At 38.8% G+C, this 20,443-nt stretch overlaps 1 protein-coding gene across 4 annotated transcripts in view; it reads right to left on the bottom strand.

Moving 5' to 3' along the window:
- Positions 1-3,279: 3,279 nt before the first annotated feature.
- Positions 3,280-20,443, bottom strand: part of LOC135214000 (mucin-2-like) — a 48,128-nt gene continuing 30,964 nt past the window's right edge. For all 4 annotated transcript variants that reach the window (XM_064248097.1, XM_064248095.1, XM_064248096.1 and 1 more), the window contains 4 exons: positions 10,367-12,485; positions 7,086-8,450; positions 5,950-6,192; positions 3,280-5,374 (listed from right to left, as the gene is read on the bottom strand). In XM_064248097.1, the coding sequence (XP_064104167.1) occupies positions 4,708-5,374; positions 5,950-6,192; positions 7,086-8,450; positions 10,367-12,477 (4,386 nt within the window). In that variant the 5' untranslated portion in view covers positions 12,478-12,485 and the 3' untranslated portion in view covers positions 3,280-4,707. The remainder of the gene's footprint in view (positions 5,375-5,949; positions 6,193-7,085; positions 8,451-10,366; positions 12,486-20,443) is intronic.

Here is a 20,443-nt window from a genome sequence, read left to right as displayed (position 1 = left end):
CATGGACCAGAAAACGATTGCGTCACACTACGGCGATAATCCAGCAGTAAAACATCTTCATATATCCAAAAAGTAAATAATAAAGATATATATGCGCATTAAGATTATAACAATTACATGTATAGCTGATACAATCTGCATGAATAACTGGTAAACTGTTCTGCAATGACAGTTGAGTATAGCATTATTTCAATAGGTACGAAAGTCAAGATGTCGTGACGTCATAATACAGAACTTAAAAGAACGTTCTAATTCAGAAAAATAATTACTTAAATTTGAGTCAGAGTCGAGTTACTTTTTCAATAACGAATATTTTCAAATTAATCATCATAAAATATGTAAAATATTGATGTTTTACTACTTATTTAAAAATTAGCTAAGAGCACGCTTCTCGTCGTCATCTACCAAAACAGCTGTTTACTCCTGGCTTGTTGTTGGTGAGAAATCGTGTTTCGATTGTTGTGATAAAAGTGCTCCAGTGTCTGTTGGGTACAAGTGGTGTACGGATTTATCACAGGAAATGGAAAGTTTGTAGACACAAGCGACTCCGTAAACATCGAGATGGCGTCAATCTTCGAAACATTTTTAGTTGTAAGTAAAAATTTCTAAAGCGTTTTGGTGAGATTTCCACTGCCGTGGGCGCCATTTTCAGTACCCTCTGTTTAAATCTTAAAATTTGGGCCTTAATTTCTAACTTTGGAGGAAAAATACTTACTTAGAAAGCGGAGAGTAGAAAAGGTCTTTTAGCTTCCATTGATTTTATCACCAAACAACAAGTCGCGACTGATGCCCATCTCCGGTGTCAGGACGCGTTATAATGTACTTTTTCGGAGGGTGGCAAGCGTTCGATTGTAGGTGGCCTGTTTGGCCTGCTGTGATGTTTTACCCTAAGTAAAAATTTCTAAAGCGTTTTGGTGAGATTTCCACTGCCGTGGGCGCCATTTTCAGTACCCTCTGTTTAAATCTTAAAATTTGGCCTTAATTTCTAACTTTGGAGAAAATACTTACTTCGAAAGGAGAGTAGAGGTCTTTAGCTCCGTTTCTCACCAACAACAAGTCGCGACTGATGCCCATCTCGGGTGTCAGGACGCGTTATAATGTACTTTTTCGGAGGTGCTAGGTGTTGATTGTAGGTGGCCTGCTTGGCCTGCTGTGATATTCTACCCTAAATATAGAGTGAATAAGACCCGGCCAGCATGATGATGGTGGATCGTCCGTGATTGTTTACCCTATCGGGTGAATAAGGCCGAGCCACGCAATGACGATGGATCGACTGCGGTTGTTTACCCTATGGCCTTAATTTCTAACTTTGGAGAAAATACTTCGAAAGGAGAGTAGAGGTCTCGAGCTATTCCTCTCACCACCAACAACTCGTGACTGATGACCATCTCCAGTGTCAGGACGTGTTAAAGTACTTCTTCGGAGGGTGGCCTAGCCGTGGTAGTCGGTGAGTTGGACAGTCCAATCTGTTACTTACCCTAGCCTAAGTAGTAGACCTACCCTGCCTTACTTATGATGAGAAACCCCTCATAAATGATCAGGACTACGAAATAATGACAAAATGACGTCATTAATGTAATTAAATGTAATTATTGACAGGTTATTTTCGAAATATTAGGTAGGCTAGGCATATCAAAGACCGGCTTCCTTCACAAGGTTCCTACAATGATGGCGGAAACACTAACCACAAGTTGCACCCTCAATAGTCGTATCTTTAAAGGAAAAATTACATATTTACTCCTCCAATTGCTATGTTTAGATAGATAATTGCATAATTTAGCTATAATATAACAACAGGCCCACTTACCTTCGTTGTATGTCAAAGACCACACGTGCAAAGTGTCACTTTACTATATACAGGGTCGTGTCACATAGTCTCATTTTCCAGATTACATTGTAGTGATTTCTTTTTTAATATTATTTAATTCATATGATATTTTACAACTAATTGACGCGTAATTGTAAATTTAATCATAATAATTAAATTTTATTGTAATATTACTTATTAATCCTAAAGTTTTGATAAAAATGTCTGTGTTTTATGATAACGTAACTTGGTTTTAGTTATAAGATTTACTTCTCATCTTGATGGGACTTGTAAACATTTGTCATGATGGTAATATACATCATTACTAAATTCCAACACGAAATGTCTTTTTCGCATTTTTAAGTCATTCGTTTAGACGTCTTTAATCAGCAGATAACCATTACACCCGTTTTAATTAAACTAACTTTGTTTTAATCCATCTAATTTTATTCATAAAAATGTATACACTGCAGCTAGTTCATGCCTGATATTACGCCAGACATTACGTCGATTAACTCTTAAAAAAATAAAGAAAAAACAATCGTTGTTCTATGATGTTGCTTTAATTAATGTAAGGGGCCATAAAGCCATATACGTCTTTTAGACATAATATTGGTTTGTGCTAGTTCAAGTCAATGCTTTATGAGAACTGGACTGAAATTGTATGAATATTATCTTGCGATACAGTAGACACCTGTCATCATTTTGGTTTACAGGTGCCCAGGTGTAACTGCACCAAGGAAGGGTTTTCAGTTGACTTCCTGTGACAATGGAGGATGTTTGATGCACTTGGCCACTTCATCTTCACGTCTCAATGACTTTCTAGGTATTTTTTATATGTTACTAAAAGTATTAAAATACCTTTGTTGGTCTTTCAGTATTTGTACATTGAATGATTTCATGTCTTATGCCTACTGTAATTTATGTACTATGTAGTCATCAAGAGTAACTTGTATTCAGAACAAGCTTAAAGGCAGCTATTTTTTCATCTTGAACTCCTGTCGTCTGTATTAGCACCGAGGGAAAAGTCAAGGGGTAAGGAAAACCTTCGTTTCGAATATACAAAGCATGCTGTGTGCTAAAAGATTATAATATGCACGCTTGGGGTGTTGTATTTTCTTTGGGCATTCCTTCCTGCCACTGTGGGGATTCATCAAAAGAATAAACACTAATTGGATTTTTCTGAGCAGCAACTAGGGAACCAAAACGGAATGTTTTTAGTAAGGTGCTTTTACGTTGCACGGAACCAGTGGTTATTCAGCAACGGGAACAACGGCTTAACGTGACTTCCGAACCACGTCGAGAGTGAACTTTTATCACCAGAAATACACATCTCTCACTCCTCAATGGAATGGCCGAGAATCGAACCCGCGACCACCGAGGTGGAACGCGAACACCATATCAACCACGCCACTGAGGCGCTTAACACAAAACGGAATGTGGCACTGCAATTAGGGAAATAAAACATCATGTGGTACAAAATCTCTCTATGTATTGAAGAAACATTCCTCAACTGTTTGATTTTTACAAGTTTCTAGCTTTTGAAGGCTTTCAGGCAACCAGAAGCATAAGTTATATACTGTGATTACTGCAATTCTATTAAGTATTGAGAGTAGTATTCATATGCATTAAAAAAAATTCTACATTACCACGTACGGTTAGAGTCGATTTATGGAGAAATGCATACACCAGTTCACATATGCATGTCATTTAAAAGGTTCGCTGTATCTGAATACCTGCAAATAGTATTTAAGAACATGGATAATGTTGTAGCTACAGGTAAGTTTGTGCAGACGTACAGTACTTTATTATATGATCATGTTTACTTCATATCATACTCTCTTGTCAGTTTGAAATAAAGGCAAAATAAACAACTAATATATCAATAATAAAGACCAACTGTAAGCCAGTAATGACACTATGAGACTAGTACAAAAGTGTATTAATGTTCTAAGATAATACAGCATTTTAAAAAGCATGGTGAAGACAAACTGACTATTGTCAAAAAATATCTGAGTACAGCTGGTATATAAGAGAGAGTTGGTTTGAAAATGTTCAGTCACAGGACCTTGAACTGGCAAATACAGCAGTTTAGTTTCGTATGAGAGTCATACAGAGACAATGTTCACAATTTTCAATCCCAAAATGAAACGACTAATATAATGGAAAACTGTGCCTCCTTTTTTACATGATTATTCTATTGAATTACAGTAGAATTAAAACTGCCAAATATTGAATTGACCAAGGCTGCCAATACTGAACTGATAGTGTTTTGCATTGTTGATATCAAGCTAATCAAATTCCAAAAGAAAATAATAAAAAAGAATACGAAGGAATAGACAAACTTCACAATACTGCACTGTACTTCCAAACCACAAAACTTACCTTTCCGAACAACTGAGATTACACATGCTCATCCAGTATAAATTATAGTGTATGCACATTTTATGGCAACAAGACCATCACCAATGACACTATAGGCACTTACGGTGCAGTTCATAGGAAAGCAAGTCAATGAAAACATGGCGAATCAACGACTGAAATGAAAATACTTATCTGTCCTCTCACAAAGCTGCCTATCACTATAGGCAGTCCCCGGGTTACGACGTTCCGAGGTTAAGGCGCTTCTCAATTATATTCATCAGACATTATTACCAGGGTTACGACGCCTACAACGCTCATCTGGCAGATGAAATATGACACCAAAAATGCAAAATAATCAATATTTGAAGTTTTTTTTTGATGAAAAATGCAATAAGAATGCAGTTTACATAGTTTTCAATGCACCCAAAGCATTAAAAGTAAGGTTTTCTTAGGATTTTTTTACAATGATCGGGCTTACAACGCATCTCAAGAACGGAACTCCCGTCATAACCCGGGGACTGCCGGTACTCTACTCGCTAGTGGCTTTCGTGTTTGTCCTGGAGTATGCCAACCAAGTCTGAGAGGGCTGTCTTAGTCTTATGCAACACCACAACTTGACCAGCAAGTCCATCCTGAACAGAGCCTACGATGAATTCCTCCTCAATTTCACTGGTTGGAGACGGATACTCGAATAACTGATCGTTACTTTCGCACAGCTTTTCAAGAGGCGCTGCGACCAGATTGCGACTTTTGCCCTGTCTCCACAGCACCACCAGTCTAATGTCGTCGTTGAAAATTTCAGGAATCATGGGTGTGTTGACTCGACTACTACAGACACTCAGGCTGTCACCCTCAAAAGTCCTTCCGATGCTACTCTCCTTCTGCAGTATGTCTGGCGTTTTCGTTCCATCCGAGGACAATGAAGCTGTAATGTCTGGAGTTCTAAGGATCCTGTGGCCTAAACGCGGCGAGCCGGGAACTAAGGGAGTGCTTGGCGTAACGCTACCATCTCTACTTGGAGCAAATCCACGTCTGCTTCGAGGACGCATGTGGAACAGGTTATCTACTCTAGAATCTAACTTTGAAGCTCCACCCATATGCATATTTAAGGACGGGGACTGCACAAGGCAGCCACAAATAATGCCCCAGTGGGCCTTGTGGCCATTCCTTAAATTTGGCATGTGATTCTGATCAGCATCATACCTGAAAGAAAGTGTCAAGGAAAATTTCTCCCACAATTGCATCCACGCTGCAGTTTATCCAAATTCAGCAGGGATGAGAGTCCTGGAACTATCTGTAAAGGGCAAATAGCAATACCTTCTTGCCAGGAATGAATGGCTATCATATGATTCCTAGTAAATCTAGATGAGATATGCTTTGAGCTTTTCCCTTGATTTCTTAATGTTTTCCAGTATCAGAAGTAGGTTATCAAGAAAAGTCTCAAACTTATTCCTAATATCTTAGATTATCCAGCGACCTGGACTATCACCTGTGCTATAAAAACTCAACTGGAAAAAATTAAAATTCTTGTTAAAATAATGAAGGATGAGAATATGAAATACACAAGACTAACACTGGTAATGAAAAAACAATCTGTTTACTGATATAAATCTCAAAGGGCTCATTTTTATGAAGTGCCCCCTCTAAATGTCAAGATTTTTTATACTAATTGGAAGTCCCAAAGGCCCCATTTGTAGCAAGTGCCCTTTCTAAATGCCAAACTTCTTAAGCTAAATGATGATGCACAGCATACAAGAAAATTTTCTATAAAAGGATACGGTACAAGAATCAGATTTCCATGAATGAGCAGTTCCAAGAGAATCTTGGGATTGCAGAGCACGTCTCTGCGTACAGTCGCTTCCATGCCGTTGATGTCGTTCGCTAATCTGGCCATATTTTCAGAGGAGAACATTTCCCCGTGACTAGTGAACTTCTGTTCCCTGGCCTCTTTGAGCAAATCTGCTACTTCTTTTGTTTCTGGGAAGACTTGAGAAGCCATGCTCAGGGCCACTAGACCACATCTGTAAAAAATAAAGGGCTGTGAAGACAGTATCGAATATTGATAGTGTCATTATCAAGTCTTTAAAAAGGGAACAAATCATGAGGCGGTTTAAGTTCATCAAAATCAAGTATGTTGAACTTTTTGCAAAAAAAGACAGTTCCAAAATATAACAGTTCTTTAAATGGCATGGCTCCCCGTACTCAGCAACCATCAACAGGCAGGGAGCGTAAAGCTTACCATGGGAAAACAGATAACAGATATGACACAAGCATAGTGAAACTGAACACGGTAAATGCTGACACAATGATAGTTAAATGCAAGAAAGGCAAGAAGAAGTGTAAATAATTGTTGCGTACAGTGTTGATACAGTACAAGGGTGCAAAAACAATCGGTAAGACAATAAAGATGAAAATAAACTTAGGAAAGAAGGTAACACGTGTTCGTGGTTCACACACTCAAAATAGTGACTAATTGAAGAAAAGATAAAATTTTGGGATGTGTTATCAGACGCAACAACAGAATTGCTTAATCTGAAGGTATATTAGTACGAGGAGATCTAATGAAAAGTATGGCCAAATGGTGTTGCTGCTGAGGATGTGACAGGAAGATGCGTCTTTGTTAGGAGGTACAAAAAGGCAAATACACTACTGTATTGGAATTCTGCCAGAGCTAAGAATTGTAATGAATAAAAGAAAATTTAGGCCTTCAAGATTGGATAAATAATAGTGACTTACCTTAATACAATTTCATATTTTTCATTTAGACACAAAATATGAAAAGATTTGAGAAATAAAAGTTAAGAGTAGTCTGAAATAGAGAGATTGGCTATAAAGTTTGTTTCATACTTGTATAATTCAAGATACTTAACCATACATCATGAAAAATTTCTATAAGTAAGTAAGGGATACTTACTGTGGTCCCATTTGTATATTTGGTCTCAGCTGGGTGTAAACAGCCAACGTATCCACGCCATATTCCAACAACCCCCAGTTCTTGACGTTATGAAATGTTTTTCGAATCTCTTCTTCAGGAGACGGCAGAGGCAAGTCATTCCTAGTAATGACCACTTTGCCGTACGGTGAAACGGTCCACAGTGCCGAGTTCGGAGTTACCTTCGACGACTGCGGAGCTGGACACTTCAATGGCGGAGGAGCAGATAATGGTGGGTGACTGGGAGTTTGGGATGAGGAGGGTAGTGAAGTAAGCATTGGAGGAGGTGGTGGAGGTGGAGCTACGGGTGCGGATGATAAAGCAGGTGCAATGGCATTTGAAGCACCTTGCGCATTGCTTGCAGGTGGTGGTGGTGGTGGTGGTGCTGACGTACCGCTTGAGCTTGACGCCATATCTGAAGCTAGAAGAATACTACCTTTGTTAGATTCATCACTTGAATGATGAGAGTTTTGCTGGTCAAAATACTCATGAGAAAATACTGCTTTCGGAAGGGGGGGAAGTGGCGGTGTTGGAACTCTACTTCTTATAGGTGGTGGAGGGGCTGCGGGAGCTGAAACTAGTGATTCTAGAGGTGGTGGAAGGGGAAGGGGAGGTAAGTTTTCATCTCTGAAGTCGACTGGGGGTGGCGGCGGAGGGGGTGGCTCCTCTTCGTTGTCTTCTTCAGGGGTTGGTGGAAGAGTTGGAGGGCTTTCACTCTTGCGAATCAAGGGAGGCAAATCTACACCTGAAGAAGTTTCAGACTGTGCAGCAGCTGCTTGGGATTGTAAATGATTCTTTTCACCACTAGATTCTACTCTCAACACTGATGTCCCTACTTCTGCTGCTGCTTCACGGGCACTGTCAGGTTTGCTGCTAGAACCTGTCTGGCCGGGAGATTTCCTATGACGAGGAGAGACGGATCTAGCCGGTGACAGCCCGTTCTCAGATTCTTTAGGTGGCACAGGTGTAGACGGAAAAGAAGACTCCTCTGGCACAGGAGTCAGTTTTGGTGGAGTTGAAGGAGTATTAATGACAGAAGTGGGAGGTGGAGGTAAAGGAGGAAAATCTATCCATTCGTTTACTGAAGCAGGTGTCTGAACTGTTGACCTGGGAGGTGGGGGAGGTGGAGATCTGCGTACAGAAGTGGACCTTGGCGGGGCCGGTGGGGGGCTGTGTCTTCTTGATGGTGCTTGGGACGAGCTGATTGGAATAAGCATATACTGCCTTGGTGGGGGTAAGGGGGCTCCCATTCCTGGTCTGGGAGTATTGACACAAGATCTGGGAGGAGGCAAAGGAGGTGTCTTGGCACGGGAAGCTGGCGGAGGTGGAACAACATCGGCCGCGATGCTGCGAAGGGAAGGAGAAGAAAATGAAGCGGGGGTATCAATGCTTTCTACTGTGGGCACTTCGCCCACTTCAGGTCTATTCCCTAAACTATCTCTGCTGTTATCAAAATGACTTGAAAGAGCAGGCTCTGGTTCTTTTCTTTCTGGGTGTTTATGAGTTTCAGGACTAAAGGAATCAAAATCATTATCTTCCTCAGGTTTCTTTTGTACTTCAAGCAATGTGTCTGAGGTCTTTATATTATTATCATTATCGTCTGTTACATTAGAGTCCACAATGAATTCACCTGACATTACTTTGTTATCTACTAAGTTTTCTTTAGGTTTTGTATTAGTCGCATGCATTGTCTCAGATTTATCAGATGGGGACATATTGGCATTGGAAGAGCTATGAGCATTAATGTCAACTGGAGTACCATTATCACAAGAATGTTCATAAACTGGCGAATGCTGAGGTTTCACAGGGTCATCTTTATCAGCGTCACCACACGGAGATTCATCTGTAGTCTCCGACGATCCAGGTAACTGCTGAGGTGTGTAAAATATATTTTCGATCTGACTAACTGGTGACGTTAGCGAGCTGTACGAAAACATGGAATCTGTCATCACACCATCTGTTTCATCTGATATGGTTATGGAATGATCAAATTCATTATCTTTATCTTTGCTATCATCAACAACAGCAGCATTAGAGTCATGAGCTTTCATTTCACTTTTAGAGGATTCGGTGTTGTCGCTGTCAGACACTACAGGTGTCGTTGATGCCTCGCCCACTTCTTTTTCTATTAATGGTGAGTGAGGCAAGTCAGCTGACAGGTTCTCCATGTTGCCTACTAAAGTATCTAAGAGCTCCATAGCTTCCTCTGGTGATTTTGAAAGAGGAATTATTCCAGGGCTCTTGGGAGAGGCAGCATCAGCTCCCTTGGTGGAAGGTAATGGTGATCTAGCTGGTGACAGCGGAATTTTGGGGGACATTGTTCCTCCACAAGAGCTGAATTTAAGAGGAATAGATTGCTTCGGAGGAGAACTAGAGACTGGAGATGTAGGAAACGACTTCATCTTTGTCGTTAATGGTGAGGCTGGTAAGACATTTTCAGTGTCAGCACTTACAGAGTCCTTACTGTCGCAAGAAAAATCAAATACAAATAATTGTGAAGGAAACAATTCTTTGGACTCACTCATATCCATAACAGAGGTCTGTATCTTTTCATCTAACTGAAATTTGGATTTCTCTTCATCTGCTGATGATTCACTGCTTGTGAGATCTTGTTTGCTTTTGTCAATGTCACTCTCTAGAGGCGTTTCAGCCTTTATGTCAGCATTCTCTCTGACGTGAGTATGGTCTGGTGATTTGGAGACTTCATCAGACACTGACTTTCTTTCATTTTTTCTTTACCTTCATCTGTATCTTTTTCCTTCGTTGGAGTCACAGCTTTATCTCTGTCAACATGACTTTCTTTCAACATATCTTTATCACTTTTTAAATGTTCTCCTTTGTCATTAAGCTCCTTTTTTGTGCTAACCTTTATATCACTTTCTGAAACCATCTGAGTTTCAGGTTCACCATTTACTGGAGATTTTTCCTGAGAAACGTGAGTGGTTAAGTGTTCATCGGCTTCTTCTTCTTCCTTGTTTTTAGGTGATGTAATGACTTTGGTTGCTTCAGTGTCTAATTCCTCTTGATCTGCATCAGTTTCCTCTTTACTTTTTTCAGCTTCCAGATTCTGCGCTCGACTTAACATTTCCTCCAATTTGACAACATCAATGCTAGATTTTAAGGACCGTCTAAGTTTATCGTCACATTTCACAAGTTTACCAGATGCTGTACTTGCAGTCTGGGAATTATCTGACAGAGTCAGTGGAGTTTTGCTTTTGTCATCGTGACCAGGTAAGGACTCAGGCACTGGTGATGCAACTAACCTTTGCTGATCAGTGCTAGACTTCATGTGAGGTGCATAATGATGTTCTGAAGCCGACACCAATGTTCTTGAGGTACCGGTTACTGTTGTGGACAAAGAGGGGCTGACAAAGGAGGTATAGGACTGAGAAAAATACATTGTGTCAGGAGGTATGGTATCAAAATAGGGTAGGGGAGATGAGGGAATGGGAGAAGATACCGGGGTAGTGGTTGGGTGGGTGGACAAGGGAGTAACATAATCTGTTGGAAGGGGCGTTATGGTGCATGATTCTGTGAAAACAGGGGACATGGTCAATGATTCCATGTTACTATCAGCTGTTGCGTATGCAGTATCAGAATAACCCGATGAGGAAGTGAGAAATACATCCACTCCTCGTGTAGCAGCAGAGTCTATGGTAGAAGTTTCCACATCTGCTGGGTAGGACTCAAAGTCTCCCATTGGAGACAACATATCAGCAGACAAGGGGTCCATGTCTGCTGAAATGGTGTCACTGTCAGTTGGGAGGGAAAAGAGCGATGGAGGTTCTGTTGAAAAGGGAGATGACATTTGTGCTACTCCAGTATTACTGTTAACTGTGAGGGAATCTGTGGTGATTCTCTCCGTCAGGCTGTAATCTATGCTTTCTGAAAGAGATTCATTGCCAGTCGCATCCCCAACATCTCCAAGTCTTTCGCTTTCTAATGTTTCTGGTGGTGAAGTAATGGAAGATTCCAATTTGATGGACAAAGAATCTCGTCTTGCAGCTCTGTCAAATTCTACATCTTCAGGACTATCATCATCAACTGACTTGATCTTTACTTCAGTTGGGGTTGCTGAATGGGATCCACTTATGTCAGACAGGTGTGGTGTGACCTCTGAACCAGAGGCATTATCATTTAAAATTTCGTCCATTATTGAATTCATTTTAACTTCACATGGCGTAGGTGAATGAGTCCCTAGGATCTCTGAGAGCTGAGGCGTTACCTCTGGTGTATCAATGTCAAAAGTGGTATCTCTACTGTCAAAAATGTTAGGTGTTGATGTATTACTGGTCCCAGATGTGGTGGTGAAGTCATCTGTCTGCAAAGAAGTTACAGTAATGGCATCTGTTGGCACTGGTGACACCCTCAGAGCATGTGGAGGTAAAGGAGACAACCCTGACTCTGGTGTTAAGAGGAGGGTTGCTGTAAGAGTGGAAGAGGAAAGTCCGCTCGAGACAGCTCTTCCGTCTAAGGAATCCTCAGTGCTTACAGTGGTGTCAGTTACATTCTTTGAAGGATATCTACAATCTGTTGCATTGTCCGAGACTTTGCTTTGGGTCCCCTCTGCTGAAGCTAAGTACAACCCTGAACTTCTCTTGGTAAAAGCTTGACTAGATAAACTATCACCTGCAGACTCAGATTCATGAGGTGGTATGTTAAGATTTTCTCTCGATGCTTGTCTCACAGGAGGTGTAGGCGGAGGTGGAGGCGTAGGCCGGGGAGGAGGTGGAAGAGGAGGAGGAAGAGGTGAACCCGGATCATGAGCAGCATTCAAAGGAAAACCTGGAGGAAGTTTTGGGTCGTACTCAGACTTGATTTCGGGTGACGGAGGATCATAAGAGCAAATGTACAAAGGGTGCGGTTGTGATTCCAGATTCAACAGTACCTGGGGAGGAGGAGGAGGTGGAAGATCTCCCGAAGACAATTCGGGGAAGAGATATGAAGGAGGCGGTGGCGGGGGCGGAGGTGAAGATGACGATGAGGATGACGACACGTAAAAGTCTGGAGGTGGAGGCAAATCTGGAGGTGGAGGTGACATCAAAGGCTGGAAATCAGTGGGGGGTGGGGGTGGAGAGGGGGTGGAAGAGCCGTTTGGCTGTGAGGAAGAAGCAGAAGAAGAAGAAGCAGTGACGGGAGTTTCTGGAATGGAGGCCACAGCGGCAGAGTTAAAAGAGTTGTTGTTGTTGTTAGGCTCCATGACTTCGGAAAGAGACTTTGCAGCTTCGAGGAGAGCTCGGTTAGACAGGCTGCGCGGTGGTGGCAGAGGAGGAGGAGGAGGAGGAGGCGGAGGAGGAATGAGGGCCAAGGGAGACCAAACAGCAGATGTAGCAGCACAGGTGTCAGCAGTGGTTTCTACAGCTACGGAGGCCATTCTACCATCTGAGACAAGAAAATAAGGACATCAAGTTTGCGGAGAGTCACTGCGATGGACAGATACAAGCTGTAACTAAGTATGCATTAGGGTGCGTCCACACTACAGTCAAAAAATGTCATACTCGTAAACACATGTCAGCAACTTGTTGCACACATATCACAAACAGGTTGAAAATAAATCAACGACTTGTCGGTAGTTCTGATCAGTGCTTCGTACTATTATAACCAGCGTCTATTCTCCACTTCAGGTTGCTGACTTGTTGTCAACTTGTGATATGTAGGAGACAAGTTACCAAAGCGTTTACGACATTTTTTTGCCGTAATGTGTGGGCATACTATGACTCTTATGGCTCTAACATGTCATAGACAATGTCTTTTAAAAAAAAATTGGTCAATAATTATAAAGCAACAGAGCGTTCACTACCGAACACCACAAGTTAAAATATCTCAAAATATGGCTACATTATCAAAAATGAAAAAAAAATAATTACTCACTCTTCAAAAATGTAAACTAACCATGCAATCTTACCAAGTCTATTAAAAAAAATAAAGACCCTGATATCAAAATACTACATGGCTTCACTATTTTAGTAGGATACAAAACATATACATATGTACGATAGGATAAATTACTTTTTACCAAACCTGAAACCCATATCAAATAAATATTGGTACCTTGGAACCAAAAGACAAGGTTAAATATCACCAAAAGTGCAGTCTTACGGATTCTTATAAATTAAGATTGCTTGCTCAAGTTACTTATCATTAAAAGACAATATATGTTCTCATATTTCATCGGGACAAACCACTTCACAGAAACCTGTAATATTTACCAAATTTCTTACAGTAAAGTAAATATCTGTCTATCATTCCATGTATATAATACTATGTTTTTCATGAACACTGTAAATTCCATAACTGCATACAACAATTACTATACACAATACAATAACTCATACGAACTTATGATTATTAAGTAATTAACTATACACAATTAAAAGTAAATGAAAAATAATATAGAAAGAAGATAAATCATTCCAAAGTCTATTCTGGGTGCAAACGTCTATCTATCTACCTATGTAAATATATATATATAATATATATATATATATATATATATATATATATATATACAGAGGAAGGCGACGGCCAGTAGGACACATCAGCGTGAAGGTGGACTATTAGAAACGTTGCAATTCATTTCAATTCTTTATTTCCTACGTTTCGTAATATCATTATTACATCTTCAGGGAATCTGTTAAACAATAAATAAAATTACTTAAAAATTACTTAAAAATTACTTTAAAAATTACTCTAAAATTCAACATTTATAAATTACAACACAATTAAAAAAAACATACAGAAACGAAAACAAAAAAAAATAAAATAAAAAGACCAAAGACCGCTAACCAACCTTATGCCGAGAAGGCAAGAGACAGAATGACAAAACAAATAAAAGTTAGCTCAGGTACAGTTGTGTGGAGGAGGTCTGGGTATTTAACTGGGGAACCAGATGTTTAATAAATAAAGACTCTAGGATAGGCAGTTCATATGCATTGTTCGCTTGGCCTATGACTTGGAAATGGATGGCTTCTTTCTATATATATTTTACAATTTTGTTTTTTTTGAATTTTTTTGAATGGTTTCTTATATTAGAATATATATATATTATATTAATATATAAATATATTATATATATTATAATATTATATGTTGAACCTCAAGCTTTTCACGCCTAGCGTGCAATAATATTTTTGTCTGTACAATCAGACGCACCTTTTTGGCACCATGGCCAAGAGAGAGAGAGAGAGAGAGAGAGAGAGAGAGAGAGAGAGAGAGAGAGAGAGAGAGAGAGAGAGAGCGAGTTTTAATAAGCTGGATAATAAATTAGTCTAATCTCTCTGGCGTTATGGCCACATTTGGCCTTATCTGAAGTGCGTCGGAAATTCTGAAGGCCCGGAGGAACGTACAGTTTAAAATTAGTGTTGTTTCTCGGCAAAAATTGTAGATATTCGAAGTACTGTTTCTCGGCGAATGCCGTCATTCGTTCAAGTATTGTGTCTCGGTAAATATTGTTTAGGTATTGTTTCTGTGTAAATAATGTTAAAGTATTATTTCTCTGTAAAGATTGTTTATTTAAGAATTGCTTCTCTGTAAATATTGTTTATACAAGTATTGTTCCTTGGGAAATATTCTATTTAAGTATTTTCTCTGTCAATATTGTTTATTTACGTACTGTTTCTCGGTAAATATTGTTAAAGTATTGTTTCTTTGTAAATATTGTTTAAGTATTGGTTCTTTGCAAATAGTTTATATAGGAATTGTTCCTTCGTAAATATTGTTAATTCAAGTATTGCTTCTCAGTAAATATTTATTTAAGTATTGCTTCCTTGTAATAGTGTTATTCAAGTATTGTTTCTAAGCAAATTTCGTCGTAGTATATATATGTATTTTTTCTCAGCAGGTAGTGTCGTTATATAAGTGGACAATCACTACGTAAGTCTAGATATGACTCAGAGAGAGAGAGAGAGAGAGAGAGAGAGAGAGAGAGAGAGAGAGAGGGTAAAAACTGGATTACTTCCTGCCGGTTAATCTCCGAATCGCTGGGGGAGATTACAGGGGTTCCTCCAAAGGAATCCTTGCGTAAACAATCTTCGCGTTTCTGAGCGAACAGAACTAGCAACAAAACCTTTCATTAAAAGGCTGAAAATAGACGAGAGTTCGAAGCTTAAGAGAGAGGTGTTAACATACACACACACAATTATATATATATATATATATATATATATATATATATATATATATATATACATACATACATATATATATATATATATATATAATATATATATATATATATATATATATATTTGTGTGTGTGGTGTCTGTGTGTGTTAATTATACCTTTTTTCTAGGTAAAACTTAAGACTTCCTCGTACAGAGGATTTGTAAATACACAGGCTAAAGTAAAATAAGAGAGAGAGATGCTAGTAAATGCTGAGAGAGAGAGAGAGAGAGAGAGAGAGAGAGTTCTAAAATTGGTCCCACATACATCACAAAGACGTATACGGAGGAACCCTGTTGCCCCTGACTAACACATTATCTAAAACACCTACGATTTCTCCTGGACGTGGTGACCCTTTTCTACCAATTGAAAGAACATTTTATCAAAAAGAACATTTCCTTTACAAGAAAAGGACACCACATGCAGCGACAAAGAAAACGAAGCATCATCCCTCATTTTTACATAAAAATCAGAAGGAACTGTTCGAAATAGTCGTAAAGAATCAAGGCGAACAAGCCCACCAAACAGGAATCATACATAGTCATCATCATGAACACGAAAGTCTCAGAACGGTTTATCTTTTAAGTTGGTCCTTCATCAGCAAGTAAAAAGTTCACGAGAAACGGCACCAAATAATCAGCAAAAAAGCATAGCGAACTAGCTCCAACAACAAACCAGAATCGTCCTTAATTAACACAAAATCCAAAAAGCAACTGCTCTAAACATTCGGAAAAAATCATAACGAACGAGCCCAACAAACAAGGAGACTCCTTCGCCAGCACATAGTCTTCAGCGTACATATCCGTGGCCGAGGAATGTGGCATACCACAATCTAAGTGTGACTGGCATGAAGACCAAAGCCCTGCCAATGGGCAGTTGGTATGCGAAGGGGGAAATGTTTCGAGTACCCATTTCGGCGTCTGGTACCCCCTGTGTCCGAAAAATTCATTTACGAACCGCCTCTCCTTCCCCCATGGACCATAATACTTCCCTGTATGCTGTGAAATTCTGCGGCTTAACTTTTTGTTCGAAACTGTTGACAAGTTTGACATTCCATTTTAATTCTCCGCTACAAAACTACGAGTGTATTTTGTACCGAGATTAGGGAATATGCAAATTAGTTTTAACTTTACGAGAGATTTTAAGCTTAATATTATAACATTTTATTGAAATTGACAGGGGAATGAGAAAAACGCCGCCTAGTATGTGAGAACACACTTGGGAATAAGGAATATCAACAGCCTGAAGACCGAAAGAGGATATATATATATATATATATATATATATATATATTATATATATATATATATATAGTATACAATGTATACCAAGTAACCAGTCTCCCCCCCCCATCTTCTGCATCATCACTGACCCAAGTAATTGCAACGCCGGACAATTGACAGTCAGTCAATCATTACCATCAGAGGTCCATAGATTGATCTCACGCGAAGGCAAAATATATGGGTACAATATTCGGCAATCTTTTTGGCTCAATGTAGGCCAGAAAAGTGAATTACGTACATGGTACTTGGTCGGTTGGGGTGGGTAGCTGCCAGGGTGGACGAGGGTATGGGGGGTGGCACCCCCATCCTATAAAATGAGACTTACGTGTGAATTTAATTTTTGCTGTTTGTTATCTTTATGACTGGGGCTATTTATAAGTCACTAGAAGCAAAAGTGTTTAAATTGGCAATAATAATAATAATAATATAATAATAATAATAATAATAATAATAATGAACCAAACAAAAACTTCTTTCAGTTTTCTTCTGAAATTTAAGAGACCCACAATATTACTGTGTATAATGTGTTTACTTATAAGTAGTGCTGATTAAAATAAAATGTAAATACTTATAAGTAAACACATTATACACAGTAATTTTGTAGGTTTCTTTTACAATAATAGTAATAATATTAATAATTTGGTGAGAACGGACCCAATCTGAGACCAACACAAAATGGCTTAGACCTAAACATTTTATCCTCCCAGGAATAAACTTGACGGCAGACGTAACTGTCGCGTCAACACTAACACTCTCTCTCTCTCTCTCTCTCTCTCTCTCTCTCTCTCTCTCTCTCTGAATTACAGAGTTTATAGGACTACAAAGCCGGTATACGACCCACATTCCAACCTGCGCGGAAGTTGTACCCTAGCTTCGAAAGAGATTTCGTCCGTAATCACGAATTGTATCAAGAGCAGCTAAAAACAAAGGGTATAATAATAATAACAATAATAATAATAATAATAATAATAATAATAATAATAATAATAATATTCTGCATAGAAATAGCATCAAGCTTATCTCTCTCTCTCTCTATCTTGCTCTTTCGTCTTATTTTCTAGCAACGTTTCGACTCAGGCTCTGCTGGTCATCCTCCAGGCGATAGTTGGAGTTGGACTGATGCTGTCAGGAATAATAATAATAATAATAATAATAATAATAATAATAATAATAATATAATAATAATAATAATAATAATAATAATAACGTAAAACTCCACGGTAACAAACACCATATTTCAGTTACGCCTTTTGTTTACAGGGAACATTCTTTTAAGGAGAGCAAATGAACGAGTAAATAATAATAATAATAATAATAATAATATAATAATAATAATAATAATAATAATAATAACCAAAGTACAATCAAATATGCACATGAAAATTTTTTTACAGTCTACCAATTCTTCGGACAAAACGCCATCTTCCAGTTACGCATTTTGAGAATGCAAAAAAAGATAAATAATAATAATAATAATAATAATAATAATAATAATAATAATAATAATAATAATAATAATAATCCAAGTACAACAATACATGCGCAAGAGAATTTTGTCAAACTTTGAACACTCTACTGGCTTCAAAGAACGCTAAATAATAACAATAATAATAATAATAACAACAATAATAATATTAACCAAAGCACAATAAAAAAAATCTACTGGCCTCAAAGGGTGCGTTCTTCAAGAGAACACTCGCATCACCTCGCTAATTTAACCGCGGGCTTAATAATGAAGAGCCGTGCCAAAGGTATGGAATGCTTTACGTAAAACGTGACTCGAATTCCTCTCACTCACTTTTGGCCGTTTGTTTACTTCTAAAACAACCTGAATTGGTGGGGGAGGGGGATGTTAAGGGGGAGGATTGGGGGGTTGTTAAATTAGGCAAGATGACAGCAATTATTTCAAGTCTGTTTGGGCTATCAGATATGTTCATTTACTTCGAAAACAACCTAAATTGTGGGTGGCGTAGGGAGGGGGGTTAAATTAAGCGAGAAGAAACCAATTAATAAAAGTTTCTTTGGGCTATAAGATACACAAACTTGTATTCGGGAGTTAATGAAAGGTAACGTATTTATATTAATAGTAGAAACTATGCAATTTTAAATAGTTGGACATCTTTAGGGCTAAAATAAGGTGTACTATAATATGAACTTTGACCTGATTTTTGTTTATTTCATGAATCTTAAGGTTTTAAAGTGACCTGCATCTGGGAGTATGGGTTTGACCTAGGAAACAATTCTGGTTTAGAAGCGAGGGGCATGAATACACTTGAATTTTAACAAGAAATCTACTAGAAACACACAAACACACACACACACACACACCCACACCATATATATAATTAAACATACGTATATTAACATAAATGTCTGTATATAAATGTATATTATAATAATATATATTTATATATACGGACATATATGTATACACACATGTATATAAATACATTCAAAGATACCATTCGGATCTTCAAACCCATTTTAGAAAAAATAAACCAATTATCTCTCACACACAAACTCAGAATGACAAAAATCAACGAAGCATCCTGGAATAAAACTGATATAGAACCCCGTTCTTGCCAAACTGTCTGGGAGTTTTATGTTTGTACGTTCGTGCGTTTGTGTTTATGTGTTTGTTCGGCGAAGGGAGAGGCTTTCCGTGTTTGTGTGTTTGTTCAGCGAAGGGGGAGGCTTTTCGTGTTTGTGCGTTTGTTTAGCGAAGGGAAGCGTTTCTGACTGGTAGACGCCCCGACCTCTGGGTAAATTTAATATGCAGTAAATCTCCAGAGCTTCGCCCCTCTCTCACTTTCCACTTCGTCGGGGACGTGCCCCAAAAGGCTTGTGTTAAAAGCCATTTTTGGTTGCTCCTCCTCCTCTCTCCTTTTTGAGTCTCTCTCTCTCTCTCTCTCTCATTCGAGAATTTGTCTTGTTCTTATGATTCACAGAAATAATACATTGCCTTGAAGAGAAAGTTCACTTCTCTCTCTCTCTCTCTCTCTCTCTCTCTCTCTCTCTCTCTCTCTCTCTCTCTCTCTCTCTGTGCCAAACCTATACAAAGTATACAGACATACTTGCATACATATGACTGGCAAAAATGTTCTGTTACAACAGAATTCCATCTAATAAAAGGAGCCTATAAAAACGCTAAAGTATAGAAAGCAAGTACTAATACATATTTCAGACTGCTATCCTCTCTCTCTCTCTCTCTCTTCAGGTAGGTAATGGTAATGAATTCATTACACCTACCTGAAGAGAGAGAGACACCTATCTAACTATCTATCTGTCTATACATATATAAGTGCATATATATGGCAACAGTGAAGAGAAGTTGCAGAGCCTACTGAAAGAATCCAGGAGCACTTGTAAAAGGAAGGTTATAGCCGTGATGGGAGATATTAGAGCTTGATCAATTGTAGTTAAAAACACACTTAATTTACGTATACAAATTTTAACAGTTGATTCACAGAGACTATATTCTGGAAAGATAGTTGAGCCAACTCTCCTTTATGGAATTCAAGTGTGGATGAAGGTATTAGAGCTTGATCAATGATAGTTCAAAACAAACTTATTTTACGTACGAATGCAAACAGCTGATTCACAGAGGTTATCCCTTCGTTGAGCCAACTCTCCTTTACGGAATTCAAGTGTGGATGAAGGCGAATAAGACGAAAATGAAACAAAATACAGGTTAATAGTTTGGATGATATATGTGGCTTCAGGAGGGACTAAAAATTCGTTTACGATTCTAAAAATCCTCTGTAGGGACACAGACCCTCCCCCAAGGGGCAATCCTCCCTCCCTCCCTCCGAAGGGAGAAAACGAACCATAAACTCACATGGCGTCGCCCTGCGAAAGACCTCAGCGACATCGCACTCACACGGCGGGAGGTGCCA

The sequence above is a fragment of the Macrobrachium nipponense genome, chromosome 43 (genome assembly GCF_015104395.2).
Source record: "Macrobrachium nipponense isolate FS-2020 chromosome 43, ASM1510439v2, whole genome shotgun sequence".
Classification (NCBI taxonomy): Eukaryota; Metazoa; Arthropoda; class Malacostraca; order Decapoda; family Palaemonidae; genus Macrobrachium; species Macrobrachium nipponense.
This window is presented reverse-complemented; position numbering and strand designations above follow the sequence as displayed.